The 26,889-nt window shown below is 45.0% G+C and overlaps 1 protein-coding gene across 1 annotated transcript in view; it reads right to left on the minus strand.

The window, feature by feature from the left end:
• Positions 1-649: 649 nt before the first annotated feature.
• Positions 650-26,889, minus strand: part of slc5a6a (solute carrier family 5 member 6a) — a 54,750-nt gene continuing 28,510 nt past the window's right edge. Inside the window, exons 8-16 of the mRNA XM_078431262.1 lie at positions 26,718-26,847; positions 25,822-25,910; positions 20,143-20,255; positions 17,046-17,113; positions 16,870-16,956; positions 15,031-15,212; positions 14,823-14,926; positions 12,814-12,935; positions 650-11,465 (exon numbers count right to left, since the gene is read on the minus strand). Coding sequence (XP_078287388.1) covers positions 11,286-11,465; positions 12,814-12,935; positions 14,823-14,926; positions 15,031-15,212; positions 16,870-16,956; positions 17,046-17,113; positions 20,143-20,255; positions 25,822-25,910; positions 26,718-26,847 — 1,075 coding nt within the window. The 3' untranslated portion in view covers positions 650-11,285. The remainder of the gene's footprint in view (positions 11,466-12,813; positions 12,936-14,822; positions 14,927-15,030; positions 15,213-16,869; positions 16,957-17,045; positions 17,114-20,142; positions 20,256-25,821; positions 25,911-26,717; positions 26,848-26,889) is intronic.

Raw genomic sequence — 26,889 nt, forward strand, 5'->3', positions numbered from 1 at the left:
AGATGTTAAGGTCGGCTCCAGGGGCTGAACCAATTACTCCAGCTTCTATTTTTTGTTCTAATGTTGCTGCTCTACCAATCCAAAAGATGTTGGATGATCTTTTCACTTGTCTGTGCTGCTGTTAGATTACTGGAGTGAGCAGGTGGGATCAGCATATTACTACTCATGAGCCATGTGAAAACTGAATATCATGGTGCAAGCTGTGTCCCATGCATGAAACTGAGCTGAAGCTCTACAGATAATCTAAACCAACAGAGGTGCACCTGGCAACATTTACCAAGCACGTAGGGGGGTGAAAGGATTCCATGGAGATGCTGATCACAAAAGTTAACAAGTCTGGCTCTCTCCCTTCATCACCCAACCCCCCCCCCCCCCCCCCCCCCAATCCTTCTGCTATGGGAAGATCGATGCTTCCATTGAACTTGGAAACGGAAAGTTTGAGTTCCCTCCCATGGGTGGTAAAGGTGGCCCTGGAGAAAAGGAACAAAATGATATAATGCTCTACTCATCCCACAGCTGCTTCTCCACCCCCTTTCCCAGTGGCATGCGAATGCATGATACAGAAATTGTTGGGCACTGCAGGGAATTGTCGTAGAAAAACAGAGCCTCCAAAGATAGCTGTTTAATTTCTCCTAGGAAATCAGTGGAATGGCAGTAATCTAATTTTATTTTAAGGCATAAATTCCAAATCAGTGTTCAAAATAAAGAAATCTCGGTACACTCATTGGGCCCAGACCAATAGTTAACATTGAAGATTTCATGAAGAATCACATGGCTATGGATATTGTTACAAGACTAGACAATGATTTCCTTCAACTGAAATGCGAGACATAATTCTTTGACCATGGCGATAGAACGTTATTGGGAACAAAGTTCGTTTATCAGTGAGGAATGGTTAACAAACTAACTGGCAACATTGCAAGGACGTTTATATTTTCAGCTCCAAGGCTCAGTTTCAAAATGTTTTGTGCTGCTTGCATTCTCCCATGTGCTCCATGTATTTACTGTGAACTGAGCAGGTTCCTGTTCAGTTTATTGAAACCCAAAGCTCCAATACGACTGGCTGGGCCAAAGGCAATTGCTGCCACATTATCCAACACCACCTAATAAATCTGTTGTCAATTTGTTTCAGTGCAATTTGTGGGATCCTGCTCTGCCTCTGTTAGTAGCAAAGACCCGTGAGGGAGAATCTCCTTGGTTGGGACATGTTATTGAGATACCCCATGGTTGCAAAGATACATCTTGGAGACAGTCCCTTCGGCTCACCGAGTCCATGTCAATCATCGAACACCCGTTCGCATTAGTTCTGTTATCTTACTTTCACATCCGCTCGCTCTACACCAGGTGCAATTTAAAATGGTCAATTAACCCACAGACCAGAAAGGTTTTGGTCTATGGGAGGAAAGCGGAGCACCCGGAAGAGATGAATCCCACGATTACAGGGAAAACATGCAAACTCCGCACAGTCCCCATGACAAAATCCTTCCTTTTACATTTCTCAAACATGGGTATTTGTTGGGAATCAGGAACTGTGCTGGGAAGTTTAAAAGTTCTTGCTGTATTTTTATGGCTGGGTGGAACCAATGAAAACAATGAAAACTCATGCCGCAAACAAAAAAACTAATTTTGGATACACAAGGAATAGCAGATGCCGGAAATCTTTAGCGAAACACAAAGTGCCAGAGGAACTCAGCAGATCAGGCAGCATAATCTCTCCAATCAGTCTAAAGGGCCCAGACCTAAAACACTGCTTGTCTATTACTTCTAAAGATGCTGCCTGACCTGTTGACTCACTGCAGCACTTAATGAAGCTGACTAGTGCCCCCCCTACTTAGCTCATTCCCAACAGCCTGCACAACTCTGAACCCTGTGCCCCAGACTCCTTACTGGAACTGACAAGGCAATGGAACCACACATCAAACTAGAACTTGAAAATCCCATTTCAACCCAAAAGACCATTTTAAATCTCAAAACCAATTTCAAGGATTGCAAGGACAGTTTAGGTTAACATGGAACAGGGTATTGGCTTGTATTGACTTTCTGCTGACTGGATAGCATTCATCAAAAGCTTTTCACTGTACCTCGGTACACGTGATAATAAACTAAACGAGAACAATTCAGCGCATAACAGGCCTTTAGGCCCACACTATCTTTGCCAAACATGATGCCGTTAAACTAGTTCTTTCCGTTTGCATATGATGCACATCCCTCCATATTAATGCGCCTGTCTAAAAGCCTCAAACAGCACCATCATATCTATTTCCACCACCAGCCCTGACAGTACCTAATACTGACTGGAAAAATATGCCACGTTTATCTTTAAACTTTGGCCCCCTCACCTTATGCCTCTAGTCTTTTGACACTTCTACCCTGGGGGAAAAGGTTGTCACCCCTATCTTCTAGTCTGTTTGAAACAGTATTATCCCCAAAGGCAGAGGGAATCACGCAGCAGAGATGTGACCACTTTGAATGTGCAAGCATGCTTCATCTTGGTTCCATGCAAGCAGTGCAACTAATTCATGAGACAAGTTTGGACTGCCATTATCTTCTGATGTGTCATGGATATCTGGACCAGTGTTTTATTTCCCTTGGCGCGTCTCAAGGTTTTCCAGAACACTGGAGGGATGAGCAGAGTGACTTCCAAGGACAGCTAATGTCAACCATGTCAACCAAGGATGATTCCCTTCCCCAAAGGAATAGTCTCAAGGGTCCTGACCAAAAACGTCATCTGTCCATGTTCTTCAGGGATGCTGCCTGACCCACTGAGCTACTCCAGCACTTTGTGCCCCTTTTTGTAAAGCAGCATCTGCAGTTCCTTGTTTCTACCCAACATTAATTCAACGATGGATTTGTGAAATGATCCAACAGCTTAGTGCCTACTTTTATCAATGAATTAAAAATATTTCCCCTTTTTGGAGCTTCACCGAATTCAAATCTGGACCAATCCTCGGAATGATCAGGTCTGATGAGAAAGTCTTGCCCGACTTTAAACATCCAAGGACCTCAGAGCCAACCAATGCAACAACTGAAGCAAAGTGCTGCAACATAGGATGACAGCTTCCAATTAGCACACAGCGAGATCCCACAAACTGAATTATGATGCAGGGATAATCTGTTAGCAATGCCTCCTGAGGGAGAATGTTTGCAGAACACCACTATTCTATCTAAGCAGGCAATGGCACATGATGCACCCACAAGGGATATCCAAGCCTCAGTTTTTGCAGGACATGTGGACTGGGTGGTACGGTGCCATCTTCTTGGGCTGCTGGTGGCAGCTGGGCAGGGCAATGCCAAGATGCATGGTGTGTCTCAGCCCCAGATTTGTGTTCTTCAGTTTGACCTTGCCATTCACACTTGGAGGCAAAGGCAGGATGGGATATGGCGTAATGTCTGTACCACCTGCCGGGCTTTCACAACAGTCGGGCAGTTGCTGTGGGCATTTTTGCTCTGCCCTGGAGCAAGGCCAGATGCCACGCCATTTGGTTCCAGTTTAAAGTAGTAGTGCAGTTATCATCTAAGTACATCCTGATAAGAAATGTTGCACCCATACAAAAGGCTCCCCACTCTCTATGCGCAGCAAGAAGCAGACCAGACCAAACAGTATTAGTGGCACAGCCACGGTGAATTACATTAGCTGACCTCTACACACCTTGACAATAGTCAAGCCAAACAACATATGGTGCATAAACAGTAAGGATCACGTATCAAATACACACAGACACAGACAGTGCAATGCACTTCACACACAATACTATGTACTTTCCACAGCAGACTATCATAGTGTAGGATATACGCATCAACACCAAATGTACATCATTTACCTTGGATTTGTCAAAGACATTAATTAAATAGACTCCTGCTAAAGGTAAATTCTGAATTTAGCAAAAACTAAAATCACATTAATAGCCTACAGTAAAGCCATACTTAAAAAGATTTTGGCAAATAATTTAAACATACCATAAATTAAAATTAAATTATTTGGAGTTTGAGATAAACAGCACTTATTCAAGCTTAAGTTTGAGAAATGAGGGCAGAGTTTGGTGTCTTCTGCCAAGGATGGCATTTAAGCCTGAAAGGACATTTACTGGCCTTCCCAGCTTCCTTGGGCAGTGACACTGAACTGTCTTTGAGAGGGGGCACAGAGAATGTTTAAGATGCAGTAAAGATGCCAGAAGGCAGGAGTCACAAATGACTGCAGGTGACACACTGGGCCTCACAGCACCGGAGACCCATGTTTAATCCAGACCTCGGATGCTTGTCTGTGTGGAGTTTGTACGTTCTCCTTGTTCCCGGGTCACGTTACACATCCCTACTACATGCATGTTTGTAGCTTAATTGTGCACCATAATTTGGCCGATTGTAAGTGGGTAATAGAATTCTTGGGAATGTGGGAAGGAATCTGTGATCCTGAAAAACAGAATCAAAAACAAAAAGGCATAGGTTTAAAGATGAGAGAGAAGGATTTATTCACAAAATGCTGGAGTAACTCAGCAGGTCAGGCAGCATCTCGGGAGAGAAGGAATGGGTGACGTTTCGGGTCGAGACCTGTATTCACAAAATGCTGGAGTAACTCAGCAGGTCAGGCAGCATCTCGGGACCTGTCTCGACCCGAAACGTCACCCATTCCTTCTCTCCCGAGATGCTGCCTGACCTGCTGAGTTACTCCAGCATTTTGTGAATAAATCGATTTGTACCAGCATCTGCAGTTATTTTCTTATGAGAGAGAAGGATGTTCTAAAGGGGATCGAGCAGAAGATTTGGGTCTACACCTGGAATGTGCTGCCAGGGGTGGTGGCGCCAGATTCAATTACAACATTTAAGACGCATTTGGACAAACAGGCTAGGCATTGCATCATTATCTTAACGTGACAAATAGCATTAATGTAGATGGCAACTTCATCAGCAGGGAGGTTTAGTTTAGTTATGCAGTGTGGAAACAGGCCCTTCGGTCCACCAGGTCCGCACCGACCGGCGATCCCTGCATATTAACCCTATTATTAACACTATCCTACACACACGAGGGACAATTTTTACATTTACCAAGCCAATTAATCTATATACCTGTACGTCTTTGGAGTGTGGGAGGAAACCGAAGATCTCGGAGAAAACCCACGCAGGTCACGGGGAGAACGTACAAACTCCGTACAGACAGCACGTGATTGAACCCGGGTCTCCAGCACTGCATTCGCTGTAAGGCAGCAAGTCTATTGCTACGCTACCATGGCGGTACCGGGCCCAAAGGCCCATTTCTATGCTGTACAGCCCTATGACTTTTGCAAAGAAAGCATTTATCACCATTCCCCCCCCCCCCCATGTTAATTATGAAAATGATATTATTTCATCTAAATACAAATCTGCATTCAGCACAACCACCACAATCTGTCATGCTAACAGAGTCTGGCCTCAAGTTGATTGCCATTTAACTGCCTTCTGACATGGCTCAGGAAAATAGTCAGTTCAATAATTGTTATTGCCAGGCATTAGTCAGTCCCTCTTAGCAACTTGCAGTTCCTGAAAAATGTTGCAGTTGTACAAGACTTTGGCAAGGTTGCATTTGGAGTATAGTGTGCAATTTAGGTCATCCTGGAGGATGTCAGAGCTGGAAAGAGTGCAGAAAAGATTTACGAGGACGTTGCCAGAAGTCATGGGCCTGAGCTATGGGGAAAGTGTGGGCAGGCTAGGACTTTATTCCTTGGAGTGCAGGAGGAAGGACGAGGGATGATCTTAGAAGCGAATAAAACCACGAGAAGGATAGGGTGAATGCACAGTCTTTTAGAGGGGGGGGTGAAGAAACAAGGACAAAGGTTGAAGGTGAGAGGGACAAGATTTAATATGAACCCAAGGGGCAACTTTTTCTACTCAGTGGGTGGTGTATGCAGAACGAGCTGCCAGAGGGGGTAGTTGAGGCAGGTACTACAACAGCACTTAAAAGATACTTAAGACAGACACATGGATAGGATACATTAAAGGATATGGTCCAAAAGGAACTAGCTTAGATAGGGAATCAAGGTTGGCATGGGTGAGTTGGGCCAGAGGGCCAGTTTCCGTGCTGTATGACTATGATAATTGAAAAAAAATTAGATCTTAAAATTAAACAGATGAAAAGTGACAGCTATTCAATCTTATCCCAGCAATAAAGTCTTAATTGCGCCCACTCAGATGGTAATAATCCAGGGCAAAGGTGAAACCTAAGCCAAGTAGCAAGAGAAACTTGACAAATTTCCAATAAAAACTTCTGCTCTCTAACAGATTATCACCATCATAAATCAAAAGGAGGGGATGAAACTAAAGTCCAGAATCTCTCATTTCATATTTTGCTGTTGCTGCAAATAATTTTTCATAGGGCAGATTAAAATTAAATAATAAAGTGTGGGATATGTAGAAGCAAGGAACTGCACATGCTGGTTTAGAAAAAGTGCAATCTTTAGATTATCAACAGTTCAAAGTGGAATAATTCCCTTGCCTGTTAAACAGCTCAGGGCCTGCCCTTGCTGGAGTTTAGGCGGATGAGGGGGGGCCTCTGAAACCTATTGAATAGTGAAAGGCTGGGATAGAGTGGATGTGGAGGGAATACTTCCACTAGTGGGAGAGCCAAGGACCAGAGGGCACAGCCTCAGCCGTAGAAAGATGAGGAGGAATTTCTTAATCAAAGGTCGGTGAGATTGACAGGTTTTTGATTAGTAAGAGCGTCAAAGACTTAGGGCAGAAGGGGGTTGAGAGGGTAAGATAGATCAGGCATGATTGAATGGCAGAGTAGACTCAATGGACTGAATGGCCTAATTCTACTCCTCTAACCTATGAATGTATGAATCAAGCATGACCATTTGCAAAGGGAAAGCACATAACCTAATAAAAGTGAGTTGGCTTACAAGACAAAATAAATGTGGGATAGGTAGCCATTTGGACCGATCCCAGGTAAAGATTAATTCATCTTCATACTTTAATATTTAGGAATGAGCAACTCTCAGACTCTCTGGGGAGACATTCTTTAAAGAAAAATAATGCAGGTAAGTCAGGCTACCCACAGGAATTGCAAGCTTGATTGAAACTCGCTCTCCATTCTTCATTCAGAATCCCATTCGGAGGGTGGGAACACAGTGGCAAGGAAAAGCTGCCACGACAAAGCAGGTCACTGGATCCCAAGTTAAACATTCCTTAATTGCACAGGTGATAGGGAATAAGAAATGCAGCAGAGAATGCTGGAAAAAGACAGCAGGTTACAGCAGCATCTGTGGAAAGAGAAACACATATCGCAGGTCAAGATCTGAAGTATTAACTGGAGTTTCTCTCCCCACAGATGCTGCGTAACCCACTGTGTATTCTCTGCTTTATTTTCAATTTCCGACGTTAAGCTTCCTGAAAAAGTGAGAGGTTACAATCTTCATAGCATCGGCAGTCCGAAGTGGAATAATCCCCTGGTCTGGTAAACTGCTAAGCTTTCCTTCAATGGAGCATGAACATTTGCATAATGAAAGTACAGAAGCTGCTAAATGTGAGTTAACCGAGACTAAATAAACGTGGGATAGGTAGTCATTTGGACCGATCGCAGGTAAAGATTAATTCAGGGCCAGTATTTCAGCATTTAGTAATGAGCAGCTCTCTGGCCCTATGGGAAAAGATCCTTTTGTAAAAACATGTAGGCAGTCAGGCCACCAGTCTGAATTGCCATCTTTGGCCAGGGAGGGAGAATATATTCCCACAGCAAGCTGCTTTATCCTCTTTTATTGCAACTGGTCAAAGCTGAATTTTAAATAACTGGCAGTCCATGACTGGAGTAAACTCACTTTGTCTATGCAGAACATAATAACTTATAAGGAGAACCAATCTTAAGTGGCCCAGTGGTTGAAGGGGCTGAGGGAGCAAAGAGGGCAACGTGTGTGGGACGATTGCGGTGGGAGAAGGCAGGCTGGGAGGCAGACGCCTGTCACCGAACGAGTCAGCAAATACGGCCAACTGATTGACATGCTTAATAGGTGTGAATAGCTGTAAATAGAACGCCTTCATTTGACAGGGCAGGCAGCCTTCATCTGGCTGGAGAAATTGTCGTGATGGTTGTAACAGGAGTGGCAGTGACTCAGCAAGGACTAGCACGGGTTACTGGGAGAGACCAGGAGTGGTGCTGCTTTGGGCTCAGAGTGAACAAGGTTTATTTCTCTCTGGAAGCACTGGAATTGGCCAGTCAGGGGGGGGGGGTGCTTGTAACATTTGGAGAAAGCAGACAGGACAGAGACACAAGAGACTGGAATGTTAGGGACAAAGCAAAGTGCTGGAGGATCTCAATGGATCAGGCTGCCTCTCTAGAGTGAATTGGACAGACAACATTTCTGGGTTGGGATCCTTCCTCAGACAGAATATTGGATTAATGTCAAAGGACAACATGATAACTGCCCTGACATAGGATCCAAATCCCCAGTGTAAGGGATGACGTCCTGTCTATAGATTAGGGCAAAAACAACGTTGAGGTGAATGTTTATGAGAATACTAGAAAAGGTGAACAGGAAGGAGCCATTTACCCTGGCAGATAGGTCACTAACTCAATGATTTTAAATGAAACATAGAACACTGCAGCACACGAATAGGCCCTTCGACCCATGTTTTTTTTGCCAAACACCACCATTAAAATAATATCCTCTGCCTGCACATGACCCATATGCCTATCCAACAGTCTTTAAATGCCACTTTTGTATCTTCCTGCACCACCATCCCTAGCATGTATTCCACAACTCACTACCTTCTGTGTAAAAGAAAATCTTAGTCCCGCATATCATGCCTTATAATTTTATGTACTTCTTCAGACTTGCCCAGTCTCCGAAGCTTCACAGAAAATACTTCAGGTTTGTCCAATGTTCGCTTACAGCTAATACCCTTTAATCCAGGCAGCATTCTGGTAATCCTCTTCTGCACCCTGTCCAAAGCCTCCACATCCTTCCCATTAATTCAAATTAAATGTTACGTGTGAAGGAGTTTAGAAAAAAACCCCGTATGAGCAGCAGTGGATGTCTCGAACTCTCTTCTGGTGACGGAAGCAGAGACAAGAAGCACGCTGAGAGGTAACTGGATGAGTACTTGAACGAATAACATAAGAAAACCGCAGATGAGCTGGAAAGTGAGCAACCCAAATATTTTGGCAGGAGTGAACACAAAGGACTGAGCCACCTCTGTTCTATATATTTAGAGTCATAGCTGAAAACTAATAAATAAAATACACATCCTTCTGTTTTCACCGAAACATGAAATTCCTTTAGAAAGGAAATGAGGAGGAATTTCTTTAGTCAGAGAGAGGGTGGTGAATCTGTGGAATTCATTGCCACAGGCAGCTTTGGAGGCCAAGTCACCGGGTCTTTTTTTAGGCGGAGTTTGACAAATTCTTGATTAGTAAGGGTGTAAGGGAAAGAAAAAGGCAGGAAAATGAGGTTGAGAGAGATCAGCCATGATCGAATGGCAGAGTAGACTCGATGTGCCGAATGGCCTAATTCTGCTCCCATGATTTATGAACCATAAACTGATGAAAGAGTTGACTCCCCGCACCCTTACCTTCATCCCTTAGAACAGCAGCAGGTGTGGGAAAAGGAGACAGAAGGCAAGAGGAAGAGAGGATGTTTACCCCATGGTGTGCGTCTTGTTTTAGATTAAACAGCAGCAAGGAGAAATGGTAGAGGAGCTCAGTACGTTGTTGGTCCGAGCGATAGGGGAGAACAGAGTTACAAGGGATAATCACAAAATGCTGAAGTAACTCAGCGGGACAGGCAGCATCTCTGGAGAGAAGGAATGGGTGACGTTTCGGGTCGAGACCCTTCTTCAGACAAGAGAGGCAGAACTTATCCCCAGAGCTCGGCAGAATCATGGTTTTGAACCGAGAGCAGAGAGGTCAAGATAAAAGACTGGTCAGACCAGAACTGGAGTTCTGGCCACACTCTGGCATAGGTGTGAAGGATGTTCAAAGGACACCGTGAAGATTAAGAAAATGATTCCCGAAGGCACATGGCTTCAGAGGCATGGACTGGAGATTGGCAACAGAATAAGTTATGAAGGGGTCCAGTAGAAGCATTTCTAATTGTGAAAGGTTTGTTTAGTTTAGAGATACAGCATGGTAAACAGGCCCTTCGGCCCACCTAGTCCACGCTGTTCATCGATTACCCGTTCACACTAGTTCTGTTATCGCACATCCACTCTCTGAACACGAGGGTCAATTTACAGAGGGCAATTAAGCTACAAACCTGGATGTCTTTGAGATGTGGGAGGAAACCCATGCAGTCACGGGAGAACATGCAAACTGCACACCCATACACCACACGAGGTCAGGATCAAAGCCGGGTCACTGGTGCCACGAGGCAGCGGCTGTGCCAGCTGTGCCACCCCAAGATGTAGACAGTAGATAGTGCACGATTGCCCTCACTGCCAGCAGTGGGAACACAACCTCGTGGATATAAACAAACATGATTCACACAGGACGCAGAAGTAACACAAAGGAAAACGTCCCCATCCGCACAGAGCTGTGGTCAGGGTTTGCAATTCATGTCGATGGAGCGTAGTGGACACAGATTCATCTGTGGTGTGCAGAAGGGTGCTGAGCAAGTATCTGAAAGGAAAGTAATCTGGCAGGATGACAGACGGCGAGAGTGGAGAAAGCTGCATTTCTCTTCCATAGAGGCAATACAGACATGACTGGCCAAATGGCCTCCCCCTGTGCTGTAACCATTGCAATTGGGTGAAGCAATGGGTACCTGTGAATGGAAACAGGGCAAGGGGTGCCCAGTGCTTTAAAACCAGAGGTTATTTGTGCGATTTGATGAGCCAATTAGAAAAATAAATCAACAAGAAGCTCACCCAAAAACAGGAAATAAACTTGCTCTCACCCCACACCCCCATCTACGAATCCAACATTTCGGAACTTGATTCAGTGGCTTATTTCGGAAAAATTAAAAATCAGACACCCTGCCAGGGCGGCCAGAGGTTGCCGATGGCACTGGTCCTCTTTCGACCACTGCTGAACAAACCAGTGGTTATTGTAACTCCACCTGCTGAGCCAAGAGCAAATTTGAATGAGGTCAGATAATTTCAAATGGTCTCCACAGTCCGGTTCATCCCGCCAACCTCCCTTCTCGCTTATCACTCATCCAGCCGCGCGCTTACTCCGCGCGGGTCCAGCCTTCGCGACACCCAGTGCTGGTCTTGCAGGCTTGGGGTTATTTAACACGGGGACTTTTGGAAGACACTGTATGGAAACCTTTCAGGCGCTCGGCTACCGCGGACAGCTGGAGTGACTGGCCATGTGGGATCCGCTGTCACAGAGGCGTCTCCTGGAGGATCTCCACCTCCTGATCCTTCTTCGCCACCCCAAGCTCGACGGACAAGTCAGCGTCAAGCCCCTGCATCTGTTCTGTCCACTCTTTCGCGTCTTTGCGCAGCTCCCCGTTCGACTCCTTCTGCACCACAAGTGAGCACTGAAGGCTGGGCTCGTTGATCTGTGTGGGTGAGAGCAGCAAGATTTCAGGCAAGCCAACATTTCTGAGACAAAAAAAAAAGACAAAGTGCTGGAGTAACTCAGTGGGTCAGGCAGCATCTCTGGAGAACGTGGATAGATGACGTTTCGGGTCTCGACCCAAAACGTCACCTCACCTATACACATTCTCCAGGGAGGCTGCCTAACCCACTGAGTTACTCCAGCACTTTGTGTCATGGAGCCATATAACAGGCACTTCGGCCCAAGGTGCCCACACTGACCAACATGTTCCATCTACACCAGGGTGAAAGCTTACCGGAGATAGGCAATTAAGTTTCAGAGACTGAAGCTGCAAAAGGGCGATGGAGTATGGCACCTGTGTGCTGTGCCACGAGGATCTATTGTAATCATGTAATCAGATACAACTTGTGCCACCTGCAGAAGTTTTCAGATGACTCTGCAATTGTGGGCTTCATCAGTGAGGGGAGTTAGGCCGAATACAGAGATGTAGTCAACGACCTTGTTGAGTGGTGTGGGCTGAATCATCTGCAGCTCAACACCGACAAGACTAAGGAGTTAGTAGTGGAATTTTGGAGGAGAGGAACACACCTGTCCCCTGCCTCCATCAAGTGTGTGGATGTGCAGTTTACCAAGGAGTACAAGTACCTTGGAGTTTACCTGAACACTAAACTGGACTGGTCCAGGAACACTAAGGCACTAAAAAGAAGGGACAGAGCCATCTGTACTTTCTGATGAAGCTCCGCTCTTTCAAATCTCCGATCTGTAGGAAGATGCTGCCGATGTTCTATCAATCGGTGATGGCCAGTGCCATCTTCGTCACTTCTGTGCTGGGGCAGCAGGGCGAAGGCCGTGGACCCCAACAGAATTAACAAGCTCATCAGGAAAGCTGGCCAGAATGGAGGTGGGGGTGGAGTTGGATTCACTGGAGGTGATCTTGGAGGGGAGGATGCTCCTCAAACTGAGGAGCATCTTGGACAATACAGTTCACGCCCTCCATGACACACTGGTCAACCTTCAGCAACAGACTGGTTCCACCAAGATGCAACACAGAACGCCACATGAGATCCTTTTTCCCTGCGGCTATAAAACTATACAACTCCTCCCCCTTCTCTCGTGGGATAGACTGAATCTGGAGGTGTGCATTTTCACACTTTCATACCTTTTGCCCAATGAGAGGGGAAAAGTGGGAGTGGCCAGCGTGTGACTTATCCTTGGTTATGCTGGTGGCCTTGCCAAGGCAGCGCAAAGTGTACATGGGGTCAATGGGAGGTTGGCTTGCATGATGGCTTGGGATGCGTCCACAATTGTCTGCAATTTCTTTAGTCGAATGCCCGACTTTCTTCACTTACCGCTGGGTGATAGCGGACTCCACAGCTCAGCTTTTCCTTGTATCTTTCAGGCAAAAAGAAGAGCAAGTACCGGAGAACAGGAACCACAGTGGAAGGATTCACATTTTCCCCTTTCATTGGACCTGCAACACAATCAAGAGACCTAAAGTTACCCATTTAAAAAAATACATAGACAATGATGTATTTAGATCTGTACAAAGTTACACCCTGAAAAAAGCGTGCGCACATGCATCTAGATACAGATGCAAGTGCGCTAACCTATGCCAAAATATGCAAGTATAGAGATTCTATTGTATGGAAACGTTTGAGAAATAGATTCATGGAGTTGTACAACATAGAAACAGTCTCTTCAGTTCAACTCATCCGTGCTGAACCAGTTACCTAGCAGATTTAGTCCACGTGCTTGTATGGCCTAGATCCTTCTGAACCATTCCTATCCATGTACCCGTCTCAATTACCCTTTAAATCTTTTCCCTCTCTCCTTAAATGTACACCCTCTGGTTCTACTCCTTTACCCATGGCAAAAAGACTGACCAGTCACCTTATCTTTCCCTCTCATGATTTTATGCGTCTATAACCTGTCCCCTCAGCCTCCTACGCTCCATGAAAAAAGTCTCAGCCTATGTAGTCTCTCCTAACCTTTCAAGTCACGGACAAATCCGTGCGAATTTCTGCTGCACCTTTTCAGCTGAAAGGAGGAACACACACACCACTGTAAACTGATTGGTTCCAGTGTCACATGGTTCCTTCTTGCACCCAGTTCCAATAAAGAGCGGTCTTTGTTTATTCAGGCCCATATTGTGATTTCAGGGGTGGCACAATGGCAGAGTTAGTTGCTGCCATGACAGCGTCAGAGACCCGGATTCGATCCTGCCTACAGGTGCTGTCTGTACGAAGTTTGTACTTCTCCGTGACCTATGTGGGTTTTGTCCAGGTGCTCAGGTTTCCTCCCACATTGCAAAGAAATGCAGGTTTGTCAGTTAATTGGCTTTGGTAAAAAAAAATAATTGGCCCAAGTATGTAGGATAGAGTTCATGTACGGGGCGATCGCTGATTGGCGTGGACTCAGTGGGCCAAAGGGCCAGTTTCTGCGCTGTATCTCTAAACTCAACTAGGCTCACTGTTTGCAAGTTTGACTGGAGGTTATTTGCTAGCTGCTGTCATTGCCCTTCCAGGCATATCAGCTTGTTTACTCGTATATATTAGCGGCTTTAAATTATAGGGGATATTTATATATGCAGAGTGTACTGTAAACAAAAGAGATGGCCTTGATAGTATCAGTATTATTTTTGTAGCCACGAGCAAAGGCAGACGGTGTAATCTTGAAAGAAAAAACAAATTGCTGAAGAAATTCAGCAGGGCAGGCAGCATGCAAAGACACAAGGACGGTTGATGTTTCAGGATGAGACTCTTGCAAAAGGTATTGCAGAGGTTTGAAGCTAACATGGCCTATCATGCAAACAAACCTCCCTTCCATTAACTCCATCTTCACTTTACGAAAGGCCACCAACATAATCAAGCACCAGTCTCACCACAGTCACTCCCACTTCCATCCAGCAAGAGGTACATAACTTTGCAAAACTCATACCTCCAGATTCAGTGACAGCTTCTTCCTAGCTGTCATCCGGCAACTGAATAGTCCTCTCACCAGCTAGAGTGCGGCCCTGACCTCTTATCTACCTCACTGGGAGACCTTCAGAACTATCTTTAATTACATTTCATCTTGCACAGAATGTTATACCCTTTATCCTGTATCAGTACACTGTGGACAGCTTGATAGCAATCGCGTATAGTCGTTTCGCTGACTGAATAGCACGCATCAAAAAGCTTTTCACTGTACTTCGGTACACGTGACAATAATAATCAAAACTATTTTAATTGGGAATTAAATTGAATCCTAATGCACTGACAAGGAAGGATGTGATCTGAACTCACACTCTACAGTTTACTAGCCTTAGAAAGAAGACTCGAAATTGACCATTTTGTTTTGAGCAATCTTATACTTTTACCTGTTAGGAAACTGACCAGCAGTCCCACGACAACTACGATGGCTGCACTGTATCCACTGTACCATATATATGAGAGAGAATAGAACTTCTTCAGCCCTGTGGGACTGCAGAACAGAGGAAGCATTACGCTGGGAAATGCAAGATCAACAAAGTTATTCAGATTGTAAAGACTCCCCCACCATTGTGAAACGTGTGGGTTCACACGTACCCTGCACATGCTGCCACGCTTGTTGGGTTAGCTGTTGCCATGACGGTGGTTGCCAGGGAGAGGGTGATGTTTTCAATGCTGGTAGTGTTTACGAGCGCAAAATGTGCTTGTCGAGAAATAATGCTGCAGATTCCTATCCAAAACACCATCACCAAGCCAACCACCAAACCTGAGATTGCACCCTATAAGAAGCAAAAGATTAGCAAAGGCGGCCATTGTGGAGAACACACGTAAATTAAAGTTGACTTGAACATTATACTTTATAAAAAATATTCCCAGATATCGCCTGCAATTGCCTGGACTGGAGGTGTTGCCAGTTTACTTGGAGTTCCTGTCTTTTGCGTATGTGATCAGTCATATTGAAGCCTGAATGGTGAAGGACACTGGATTCCTTCCCCAAAGAGATGTGAATCAGACGGACTAGGAAGACACTGAGAGCTTCACTAGTTCTAGCTCTTTATTGCACGACTTCAAACAAGTTAAAACTCTTGACCTGTGTGGTGGGATTTGAATTACTGTTCATTCAGTAACATAACCACAGATGTGGCCATTCATAGAATGGAACAGGAACAAACCCTTGAGCCCACGATATCTGTGCCAAACATGATGCGAAGTTAAACTACTCTCGTCTGCCTGCATGTGCCTCCATTCTCTGCATATGCCTAATTTTATTAAGCCACTTTTTTCTACTTGCATTGCAACTTTCAGGAGCTATGGTTTGGGATCCTAAGATCCCTTGGTACATCAATGCTGTTAAGTGTCTTGTCATTACTGTATACTTTCCCTGTACATCCAACCTCCCAAAGTGCAACACCCCACATGGGCGGCAGTGGTGCAGCGGTAGAGTTGCTGCCTTACAGCTCTTGCAACGCCGGAGACCCGGGTTCCATCCCGACTACGGGTGCTGTCTGTACGTTCACCCCATGACTGCGTGGGTTTTCTCCCAGATTTTCAGTATTCGCCCATACTCCAAAGATGTACAGGTTGTAGGTTAATTGGCTTAGTATCAGTGTAAATGGTCCCTAGTGTGTGTAGGATCGTGTTAATGTGCGGGGATCGCTGGTCAGTGAAGACATGGTGGGCCGAAGGGCCTGTTTCCGCAACTAAACCGAAAAACTGAATGTTCAGATTAAAGTTCGTCTGCCATGCTACTACTTCTGTAGCTGAACTATATCCCAATATGTGCTATGACAGCCTCCCTCAGTGACTGCAATTCCACCGATTTTGGTATCATCTGCAAACGTACCAAGCAACCCATCTACATTTAGATCCATACTACACCTACATTATGTCAAAAGCAATCTATTCTCCCGATCTTTCCCTGCAACCCTTGCATCTATCTAACTCCTTTTGGGAGCGCCATCCTTGTAGATCATTACCATTCTGCAAAACAAATAGTGTCCAAAGTAGAGATTAATAGGTTCTTGATTAGTAAGGGTGTCAAAGGTTATGGGGAGAAGGCAGGAGAATGGGATTGATGGGGTGGGGGAAAAAGATCAGCCATGATTGAATTGCTGAGCAGTCTCGATGGGCTGAATGGCCTATTTCTACACCTTTGTCTTATGAACTAACATTCTACATGACCTTTTACCGTTGGATCCGTTATCTCTGATCATTGGACACTCTTTGCCCCATTAGAACCTCTCTTATCTCAAAATGCTTGGAATACTCAGCAGGTCAGGCAGCATTTGTCAAAACAAAGAAAATGGTTAATATTTAAGGTCGACGACTTTTCAACAGAATTCAACCTTCCATCAACATTCTTTAATGGGACGATACTAAGCCAATTAATGATTAGCTGATAAACCCATGTCTTTGAAAGCCATATTAAACACTCACCACAGAATTAGCCATCGGGAAAAACATTCCCAGGCAGAAGATGCCAAGTAGAGGGCCACCAATCATCCCAAATATACTCAAAGCCGCCTAGGGTTGAACAAGGATGGGCACATTAGACAAGCTCAGCATTCAGAGACCATGAAAATAGCTTAAAATGGAGTCCTTTCATACAACACCTGTAGCACTGAGCCCAACAGGGATGCGATGTATGCCATCCCGAGGCAGAGCAATCCATAGCCTAGGGCTGTAAAGACACAGGAACATTAACTGGTTGGAAGCTGCAAATAAAATAGCCCAAAAGGCAAAAAAAGAATCTCCGCACAGGGTTCAGTAGGAATACAGAATTCTAACCCCGAGGGAAAGTTTGAGCAAACAGGAAAGATACCATATAATGACTTGGGAGTATTGTACAAAACAGAGAGTGCAGGAGGAACTCAGCGGATCAGGCAGCATCCATGGAGGGAATGGACAGGTGACATTTCGGGTCAGGACCCTTCGACAGAAGTATTGTGTTCAGTATTGTTCACCCTGGTGTGGGAAAGATGCCATTACGATGGAAAGAGTGCAGAGAAAATTTACAAGGATGTTGCCAGGACTCGAGCTCTAGGGAGAGGTTGGGCAGGCTAAGACTTTATTCCTTGCAGCATAGGAGGCTGAGAGGATTGTAGAGGTGTATAAAATCATGAGGGAAATGTGCAAGAAATAGTCTTTTTCCTAGGGTAAGGGAATCAAGAACTCGAGAGCATAGGTTTAAAGTGAGAGGAAAAAGTGATACGAACACAAGAAGCAACTTTTACCACTCTGAGGGAAGTCGGTATATGGAACAAGCTGCCTGGCATAGTTGAGGCAAGTACAATAACAACTTTTAAAAGACATTTGAAGAGATCCATGGATAGGAAATGTTTAGAAGGACATGGACAAGGCGTGGATAAATGGGGCGAGCTTAAATGGGGCATCTTGGTCGCAATGGACGAGTTGGGTCGAAGTTGTATCACTCAGATGGGAATCGCGGGGAACCTTAAATGGGCGAGGAAAATTCACATTGGAATGGATCTGATGGGTTGAATGGCCCAATTACTGTTGTAATCATGTGCGCTATGATTTACCTGAATAGCATGCAAACTAAAGCGTTTCTCTGTATCTTGATGTACCTTACAAGAATAAATAACCATTTTTTTCAAGTAGGCTCCACTAATATACGATTATTACATTGAAATTCCAGACTGTGGGAATTTGCTGTGTAAATAGGCAGCCCCATTCCCGGTTACAACCCTGTGATGTGATTGAAATAGTGTTGTTTACACAAGGCAGTGATTGTTCAACATTTCATTGCTTTCATAAAAGGCAGTGGAGGTTTGAAAGAAAATGTCAAGTCTCTTTCTCTTAAGTCTCTTGCATGTCTTTCCAATCTACAGACAATGGTTCTTGGTGCCTTGAAGGCTTATAAATCGGTCACGGGAGGTGAAGAGGATTTACCACTGCCGTTACTCAGCAGCATTCCAAGACGAGATTAATTGGAGCAAATGAAGTATGTCATGAAGCAGAGGCTGATTAAAAAGTAATTAAGCCAGATTTAGCGCTCAAATATTTTGAAATGCACAAGATGGAATTGGATGCAAGATAAGTTTAGTTTAGAGACAGATACAGATACAGCACGGAAACAGGCCCTTCGGCCCACCGACACAGACTAGTGAACACCACATATTAACAAAAGCCTACACACACTAAGGGCAATTTTACATTTAGACCAAGCCAATAAACCTACAAACTTGTACGTCTTTGGAGTGTGGGAGGAAACCAATGATCTCAGCGATAACCCACGCGTTCACGGGGAGAACGTACAGACAGCACCCCTAGTCGGGATCAAACCCGGGTCTCCCGTGCTGCATTCGCTGTATGGCAACAGCTCTACTGCTGCGCCACCATGGAGTTATACTAGTTTTTCCAAGTCCTGACTGCCAGTGGACTGACAACTGCAATACTATACTCACTTCAAACATTTTTGAGATTAGCCAACTCTGATCACTGCTGCACTTATTTCAATTCTTCTGGGTCTTGCTTACACAACACACCAATGTGCTTGCAGAACTATGGTGCACATCACCTCATTTACAATTCTCACCCTTTTCTCCAATCTCTCTCTGCAACCTCCTCCAGCCACGTAAACTTGAGACATCTGAACCTCCAATTTTAAATGTTTAGTTTAGGAGACAGGTGGCGCAGCAGTAGAATTGCTGCCTTCCAGCGGCAGACACCCAGGTTTGATCCTGACCGCAGGTGCTTTCTGTACAGTTTGTACGCTCTCCCGGTGACGTTTTCCGGCGTGGGTTTTCCAGTTTCCTCCCACACTCTAAAGAGGTACAGGTTTGTAGGTTAAATGACTTCTGTCCCTTGTCTCCAGTGTGTGGGATAGTGCTAGTGCATGGGGTTATCGCTGATCGACGCAGACTCAGTGGGCCAAAGGGCGTGGTTCCACGCTGTATCTCTAAAGTCTATAGATACAGCATGAAAACAGACTCTTCAGCACACCAAGTGATCACCCGTTCACACTAGTTCGATGTTATCCCACTTTCTGATCTACTCCCTGCACACTAGAGCCAATTTACAGAGGGCCAATTAACCGACAAAGCAGCACTCCTTTAGGACGTGGGAGGTAACCGGAGCACCCGACGAAAACCGACACGGTCACAGGGAGAACGCGCAAACTCCTCAAGGACAGCACCAGAGATAAGGATGGAACCCGGGGCTCTGGTGCCGTAAGGCAGCAGCTCGACCAGTTCTGGTCTTGTGCTCGTTCACTGTTTTTTTCTTCACTTTTCATCTTTTTTTGAAATTGTGTAATTTATACACAATTTGTTCTTGTGTGCCGTCAGAGCCCATGTGTCTGTGATGCTGCAAGATTTTCAATCCAGCTTCACCTATCATACTTGGCCCTATGACAAACTGCACTTTATTTGTTGAACAATTATCCGCCAAGATGCTAAGTCCTGAAATTCCATCTCCAGGCCTATCCTCCTTTTAAAATTCTTTGATCAAGCCTTATGCCCTCATCATATCTATGTGCCATCAGCTACATATAGTCTGGTAGCACACATCTGTGTAGTACCATGGGGTCTTCCGATAAAAAGTGGTCTGATTACACAAAAGGACACAAAGTGCTGGAGTAACAGCAGCTCAGGTAGTATCTCTGAAGAACATGGACAGGTGATGTTTCAGGTCGAGACTCTTCTTCAGGCTGATTACAGAACATCATTATCTCTCACCAGTACTTACCGAGACTCTTGGATATCAGCGTGGCGCGACTCTCAGTCATGTGCGGGTAGTGAGGTTTAATAAGGTCGGCCATAGTGACAGCAGCCAGTGAATTGAATGCAGATGATATAGTGCTGAGGGGGCAAGTAGTAATTCAGCGTCAATGAGAGCTTTTGGTGACATGGCTTCCACTGAGCAAGCTTCATCCATCTTAACGAAATGTGCAAATACTAGAAACAGCACATTAGACAATTAACGACAACCATTATGCCCGGAGAGACAAGCAAGTGCAGATGCTGGTTTCCAAAAATGACACAAAGAGCTGAAGTACTTCGGCAGGTCAGGCAGCATCTTTGGAGAACAAGGATAGGTGATGTTTTGCGTTCTGAATCTGAAGGGTTCCGATCCAAAACGGCACTTATCCATGTTCTCCAGAGATGCTACCCGACCTGCTGAGTTACTCCAGCACTTTGAATTATGTATGAACACATTTAATTTCAGAAATAAAATCCTGCTGTGAAATTGGCATCAATCTCCTGTTTAGGTTGCACAAATACTTCAAACTTGTCATGACTATGGCTTGAAATTCTGTTTCTGAGCAAGTTAGCTATCAGAGGATTCCAAAAAGTGCAGGGGCAATCAATGTAATTTCCATGTTGATTGCTGTTTTATGATTTTTTGGTCAACAGATGCCCAGACAGGGTAGGCATCATCTCAGCTATCCTAACAGCTTTCTTCCTTTCCAAAGTTTCACTGTTTAAGACAGATCACGTGACTACACAAGCTATTTTGGATTTAAGGCACATACCCTCCTAAAACAGGAGGCATAATGGAATACGGGCCTAATGCAAGGAAATGGAATCAGCATAGACAGGTATGACCGTCAGCACGGACAAGACCGTTTCTGTGTCTGTGCGGTTTAATGACTCAAATAGAATGCTGGACTAACTCAGAAGGTCAGGCAGTATCTATGGAGAGAATGGATAAGTGACATTCCTTCAGATTATTGCCTGATTCGCTGAGTTACTGCAGCACTTTGTTTCACGCATGATTGCAGCATCTGCAGTTCCCCAGTGTCTCCAGTTCAATGATGGTATTCTTAAATGAATAGTCTGACAGAAAAGAGCAATGCAAAAACATGCAATTGCTGAGCAAGGCAACATAATCAACAAATTATGGATAAACCATTCAAAAGCAATGCCAAAAATCTTTCCTTCAAAGGATGGAAGTACAGAGATACTACAGTCAAAGCACTTGCAGTCACAGAGCAATTTCATTAGCAGGATGGGGCATAAAATTAATATTATAATCCTATAAGCCTATCGTCAAGCAGTGTGCTAGCAGTAGAGTTATAGACAATAGGTGCAGGAGTAGCCATTCGGCCCTTCGGGCCAGCACCGCCATTTAATAATAATAATAATAATAATGCATTACATTTATATAGCGCTTTTCAAACACTCAAAGACGCTTTACAGGGATTTCTAGAACTGTGATCATGGCTGATCATCCACAATCAGTACCCCGTTCATGTCTTCTCCCCATATCCCTTGACTCCACTACCTTTCGGAGTTCTATCTAACTCTCTTGAAAGCATCCAGAGAATCGGCCTCCACTGCATTCTGAGGCAGAGAAATCCACAGATTCACAACTCTCTGGGTGAAAACATTTTTCCTCATCTCTGTTCTAAATGGCCTACCCCTTATTCTTAAACTGTGGCCCCTGGTTCTGGACTTCCCCCAACATCGGGAACATGCTTCCTGCCTCTAGCGTGTCCAATCCCTTAATAATCTTATATGTTTCAATACGATCCCCTCTCATCCTTCCATATTCCAGTGAACACAAGCCCAGTCACTCCATTCTTTCAACATATGATAGGTCCAGCCATCCTGGGAATTAACCTGGTGAACCTACGCTGCACTTCCTCAATAGCAAGAATGTCTTTCCTCAAATTTGGAGACCAAAACTGCACACAATACTCCAGGTGTGGTCTCACCAGAGCCCTGTACAAATCGAGCCAGCAGATTTGCTACTATACTCAACTCCTCTTGTTATGAAGGCCAACATTCCATTGGCTTTCTTCACTGCCTGCTGTATCTGCATGCTTCCTTTCAGTGACTGATGTACAAGGACACCCAGACCTCATTGTACTTCCCCTTTTCCTAACTTGACCCCATTCAGATAATAATCTGCTTTCCTGTTCAAGCCACCAAAGAGGATAACCTCACATTTATCCACATTAAACTGTATCTGCCATGCATCTGCCCACTCACCCAACCTGGCCAAGTCACCCTGCATCCTCACAGCATCCTCCTCACTGCCACCCAGCTTTGTGTCATCTGCTTCCTTTACAGCGCCGGAGACCCAGAATCGATCCCGACTACGGGTGCTGACTGTACGGAGTCTGTACGTTCTCCTCGTGAGTTTTCTCCGAGATCTTCGATTTCCACACTCCACAGACGTACAGGTATGTAGGTAAATTGGCTTGGTAAATGTAAAAAATGTTCTTAGTGTGTGTAGGACAGTGTTAATATGCGGGGGCCGCTGGTCGCCACGGATCCAATGGGCCTGTTTCCGCGCTATATCTCTAAATTAAACTGTCCAATAACTGAGAAAGCAGTTAAGAATCAACACATTTTGAGAAGTGGTGGAGAGTGGTACTGTCAGGATTTATGCACATGGTAACGAAAGGTAGATTTCACTCGCTCAAAGATACTTGCGTCAGCTATTTATGACAATCCATCATTGCTGTGGTTATTGTTACTGAGATTAGACAATAGGTGCAGGAGTAGGCCATTCGGCCCTTCGAGCCAGCACCGCCATTCAATGTGATCATGGCTGATCATTCTCAATCAGTACCCCGTTCTTGCCTTCTCCCCATACCCCCTGACTCCGCTATCCTTAAGAGCTCTATCTAGCTCTCTCTTGAATGCATTCAGAGAATTGGCCTCCACTGCCTTCTGAGGCAGAGAATTCCACAGATTTACAACTCTCTGACTGAAAACGTTTTTCTTCATCTCCGTTCTAAATGGCCTGCCCCTTATTCTTAAACTGTGGCCCCTGGTTCTGGACTCCCACAACATTAGGAACATGTTTCCTGCCTCTAACGTGTCCAACCCCTTAATAATCTTATATGTTCCGATAAGATCCCCTCTCATCCTTCTAAATTCCAGTGTATACAAGCCTAGTCGCTCCAGTCTTTCAACATATGACAGTCCCGCCATTCCTGGAATTAACCTAGTAAACCTAAGCTGCACGCCCTCAATAGTAAGAATATCCTTCCTCACTGCACACAGTATTCCAGGTGCGGTCTCACTCGGGCCCTGTACAACTGCAGAAGGACCTCTTTGCTCCTATACTCAACTCCTCTTGTTATGAAGGACAACATTCCATTGGCTTTCTTCACTGCCTGCTGTACCTGCATGCTTCATTTCAGTGACTGATGCACTAGGACACCCAGATCTCGTTGTACGTCCCCTGTTCCTAACTTGACACCATTCAGATAATAATCTGCCTTCCTATTATCATATCATATATATACAGCCGGAAACAGGCCTTTTCGGCCCACCAAGTCCGTGCCGCCCAGCACCAAAGTGGATAACCTCACACATCCACATTAAACTGCATCTGCCATGCATCCGCCCACTCACACAACCTGTCCAAGTCACCCTGCAACCTCATAGCATCTTCCTCACAGTTCACACTACCACCCAGCTTTGTATCATCTGCAAATGTGCTAATTTTACTTTTAATCCCTTCATCCAAGTCATTGATGTATATTGTAAATAGCTGCAGTCCCAGCACAGAGCCTTGCGGTACCCCACTAGTCACTGCCTGCCATTCTGAAAGGGACCCATTTATCCCCACTCTTTGCTTTGTCTGTCAACCAATTTTCTATCCATGTCAGTACCCTACCTCCAATACCATGTGCTCTAAGTTTGCCCACTAATCTCCAATGTGGGAGCTTGTCAAAGGCTTTCTGAAAGTCGAGGTACACCACATCCACCGGCTCTGCCCTGTCAATTTTCCTAGTTACATCCTCAAAAAATTCCAGAAGATTAGTCAAGCATGATTCCCCCATCCTAACTCAATGGTGACTCGGAACGATCCTGTTACTGCTCTCCAAATGCTCCGCAATTACGTCTTTTATAATTGACTCCAGCATCTTCCCCACCACTGATGTCAGACTAACTGGTCTATAAATTCCCGTTTTCTCTCTCCCTTCTTTCTTAAAAAGTGGGATAACATTAGCTACCCTCCAATCCACAGGAACTGATCCTGAATCTATAGATCCTGAATCAATAGGGGTTGGACATGTTAGAGGCAGGAAACATGTTCCCAATGTTGGGGGAGTCCAGAACCAGGGGCCACAGTTTAAGAATAAGGGGTAGGCCATTTAGAACAGAGATGAGGAAAAACTTTTTTAGTCAGAGAGTTGTGAATCTGTGGAATTCTCTGCCTCAGAGGGCAGTGGAGGCCAATTCCCTGAATTCATTCAAGAGAGAGCTAGATAGAGCTCTTAAGGATAGCGGAGTCAGGGGGTATGGGGAGAAAGCAGGAACGGGGTACTGATTGAGAATGATCAGCCATGATCACATTGAATGGCGGTGCTGGCTCGAAGGGCCGAATGGCCTACTCCTGCACCTATTGTCTATTGTCTATTGTAAATGTTATTTAATAGATTTGTAAATTAATGTTTTAAACTCCAGGGATTATTTATTAAGTGGAATTTAAATTCTCCAGATGCCAAAGGTGGATTTGAACCCTTCACTTGGGATCAGTTGGCTGCCAGTCCTGTACATTAAATACTATTCTACACCAAACCACAAAGGTAGATTTTATTGTAAGAGCATTAAGGACTATGGAAGTTGGAGATCTCGATAGAGTCAGGGTCATAGAGCATGGAAACGTACTAACTCGTGTGTGTCAATGTGCCCACAATGGCCTAGATACCTCAAACCTTTCCTCTCCATGTACCTTTCCAAATGTCTAAAATTTAGTTATTGCACCTGCCTCAACTATTTTCTCTGGCAGTTTGTTCCATTTACCTACCATCAAGGTGCTCCATGTGAAATAGTTGACCCTCAAGTTTCTATTAAATCTTTCCCCTCCCATCTTAAACCTATGTCGCCTAGATCTTGATTCCCCTTCCCGTGGGAAAAGATATCGTGCATTCATCCCATGTATCTCTATAACATCACTTCACAGCCACCTGCGTCTAAAGGTCCTAGCCTGCCCAATATCTCCCTATAGTTCAGGCCCTCGAGTCCTGGCAACATTCATGTAAATCTTCTCTACACCCTTTCCAGTTTATTGGCAGACTAACTATAGCACAATGACCAGAACTGAACACAAAGACCAGATGCGATGTAACTGAAGTGAGTGAAGGGATTGCAGAGTTCACGCCAGTTTACGTGTTGCCCATTGACCAAATTACTTCATCAACAGCTTTTAGAAAATCATTTGAAGAATTCCCTCACAGCATCAGACAACTAAGGGAGTTCGGGATCCGTGGCTCATTGTTTTCTTGGCTTCTTGACTGAGATGGGCAGACACAATGCACTATACACACTAAAACCAAGGCCGTACGATGAAAATGCCAAGGTTGATTAAGATTACAATCGAGGTTCCACAAGTCTGGAGACTCTGCTGTTGCAATATCACTCCCATTAATTCATAAGCATTTTGTTTATATCAACGTACCTGAGAGCTCCACTGAACAGGCAGGCTACGAAAAGACCGGGTAAACCAGGATAATCCTGAAGCACGTCCATGACGAAATAAAGAACCATCTGTAATTCGTTCAGAGTTGACATTGTTGAATTAGATTAAATGAGCAACGGTGCACACAAAACAAAAATCACTGATAGACACAAAATGCTGGAGTAACTTAGCGGGCCAGGCAGCATCTCTGGAGAACATGGATAGGTGACGTTTCACAGAGTGCTGGAGTAACTTAGCGGGCCAGGCAGCATCTCTGGAGAACATGGATAGGTGACGTTTCACAGAGTGCTGAAGTAACTCAGCGGGTCAGGCAGCATCTCTGGAGAACATGGATAGGTGACATTTCACAGAGTGCTGGAGTAACTCAGCGGGTCAGGCAGCATCTCTGGAGTACATGGATAGGTGAAGTTTCAGAGTGCCGGAGTAACTCAGCGGGTCATGCAGCATCTCTGGGGAACGTGGATAGGTGACGTTTCACAGAGTGCTGGAGTAACTCAGCGGGTCAGGCAGCATCTCTGGAGAACATGGATAGGTGACGTTTCTGGTCGGGACACTGATCTTGCTGAAGCATTGAGAGGAAGGAGGGGGAGATGACGGCACAGATGGAGGACGAATACTGATGCTGGTCGTATGGAATGAAGATCCGTGACTGTGCTATTAATTACCAATTAATATTATTGCTTTATTTTTATTGCTTCTTATTGTGGACTGTGGGTAACGGAATTTCGTCCAAAAACATGTTTTTGGATGACGATAAGGGCTATTCTGATTCTGATTCAATGCAGCCCTTGGGATGTGCAACAGTCATGACAGGAAGCTATAGAAAGCTATTGCTTGACGTGGTGGGGCTTTTAGACAGAAGGTAGCAGTGATACCTGGTCAGAGGCGGTGACGTAACCCTTTTGCAGGGGGCCGTTCTCTCCATAGCGAGCATACATAACCAGGCCCATCAAGCATCCCAAGGCCAGGACTATCTGTTGGCAAGGAAACACTGCGTAGCACGACCTACCATTGGATAGAAGGGAGAAAACAAGCAAAGGGAGTCAG

This window comes from Rhinoraja longicauda, chromosome 3, assembly GCF_053455715.1.
Source record: "Rhinoraja longicauda isolate Sanriku21f chromosome 3, sRhiLon1.1, whole genome shotgun sequence".
Taxonomy (NCBI): domain Eukaryota; kingdom Metazoa; phylum Chordata; class Chondrichthyes; order Rajiformes; family Arhynchobatidae; genus Rhinoraja; species Rhinoraja longicauda.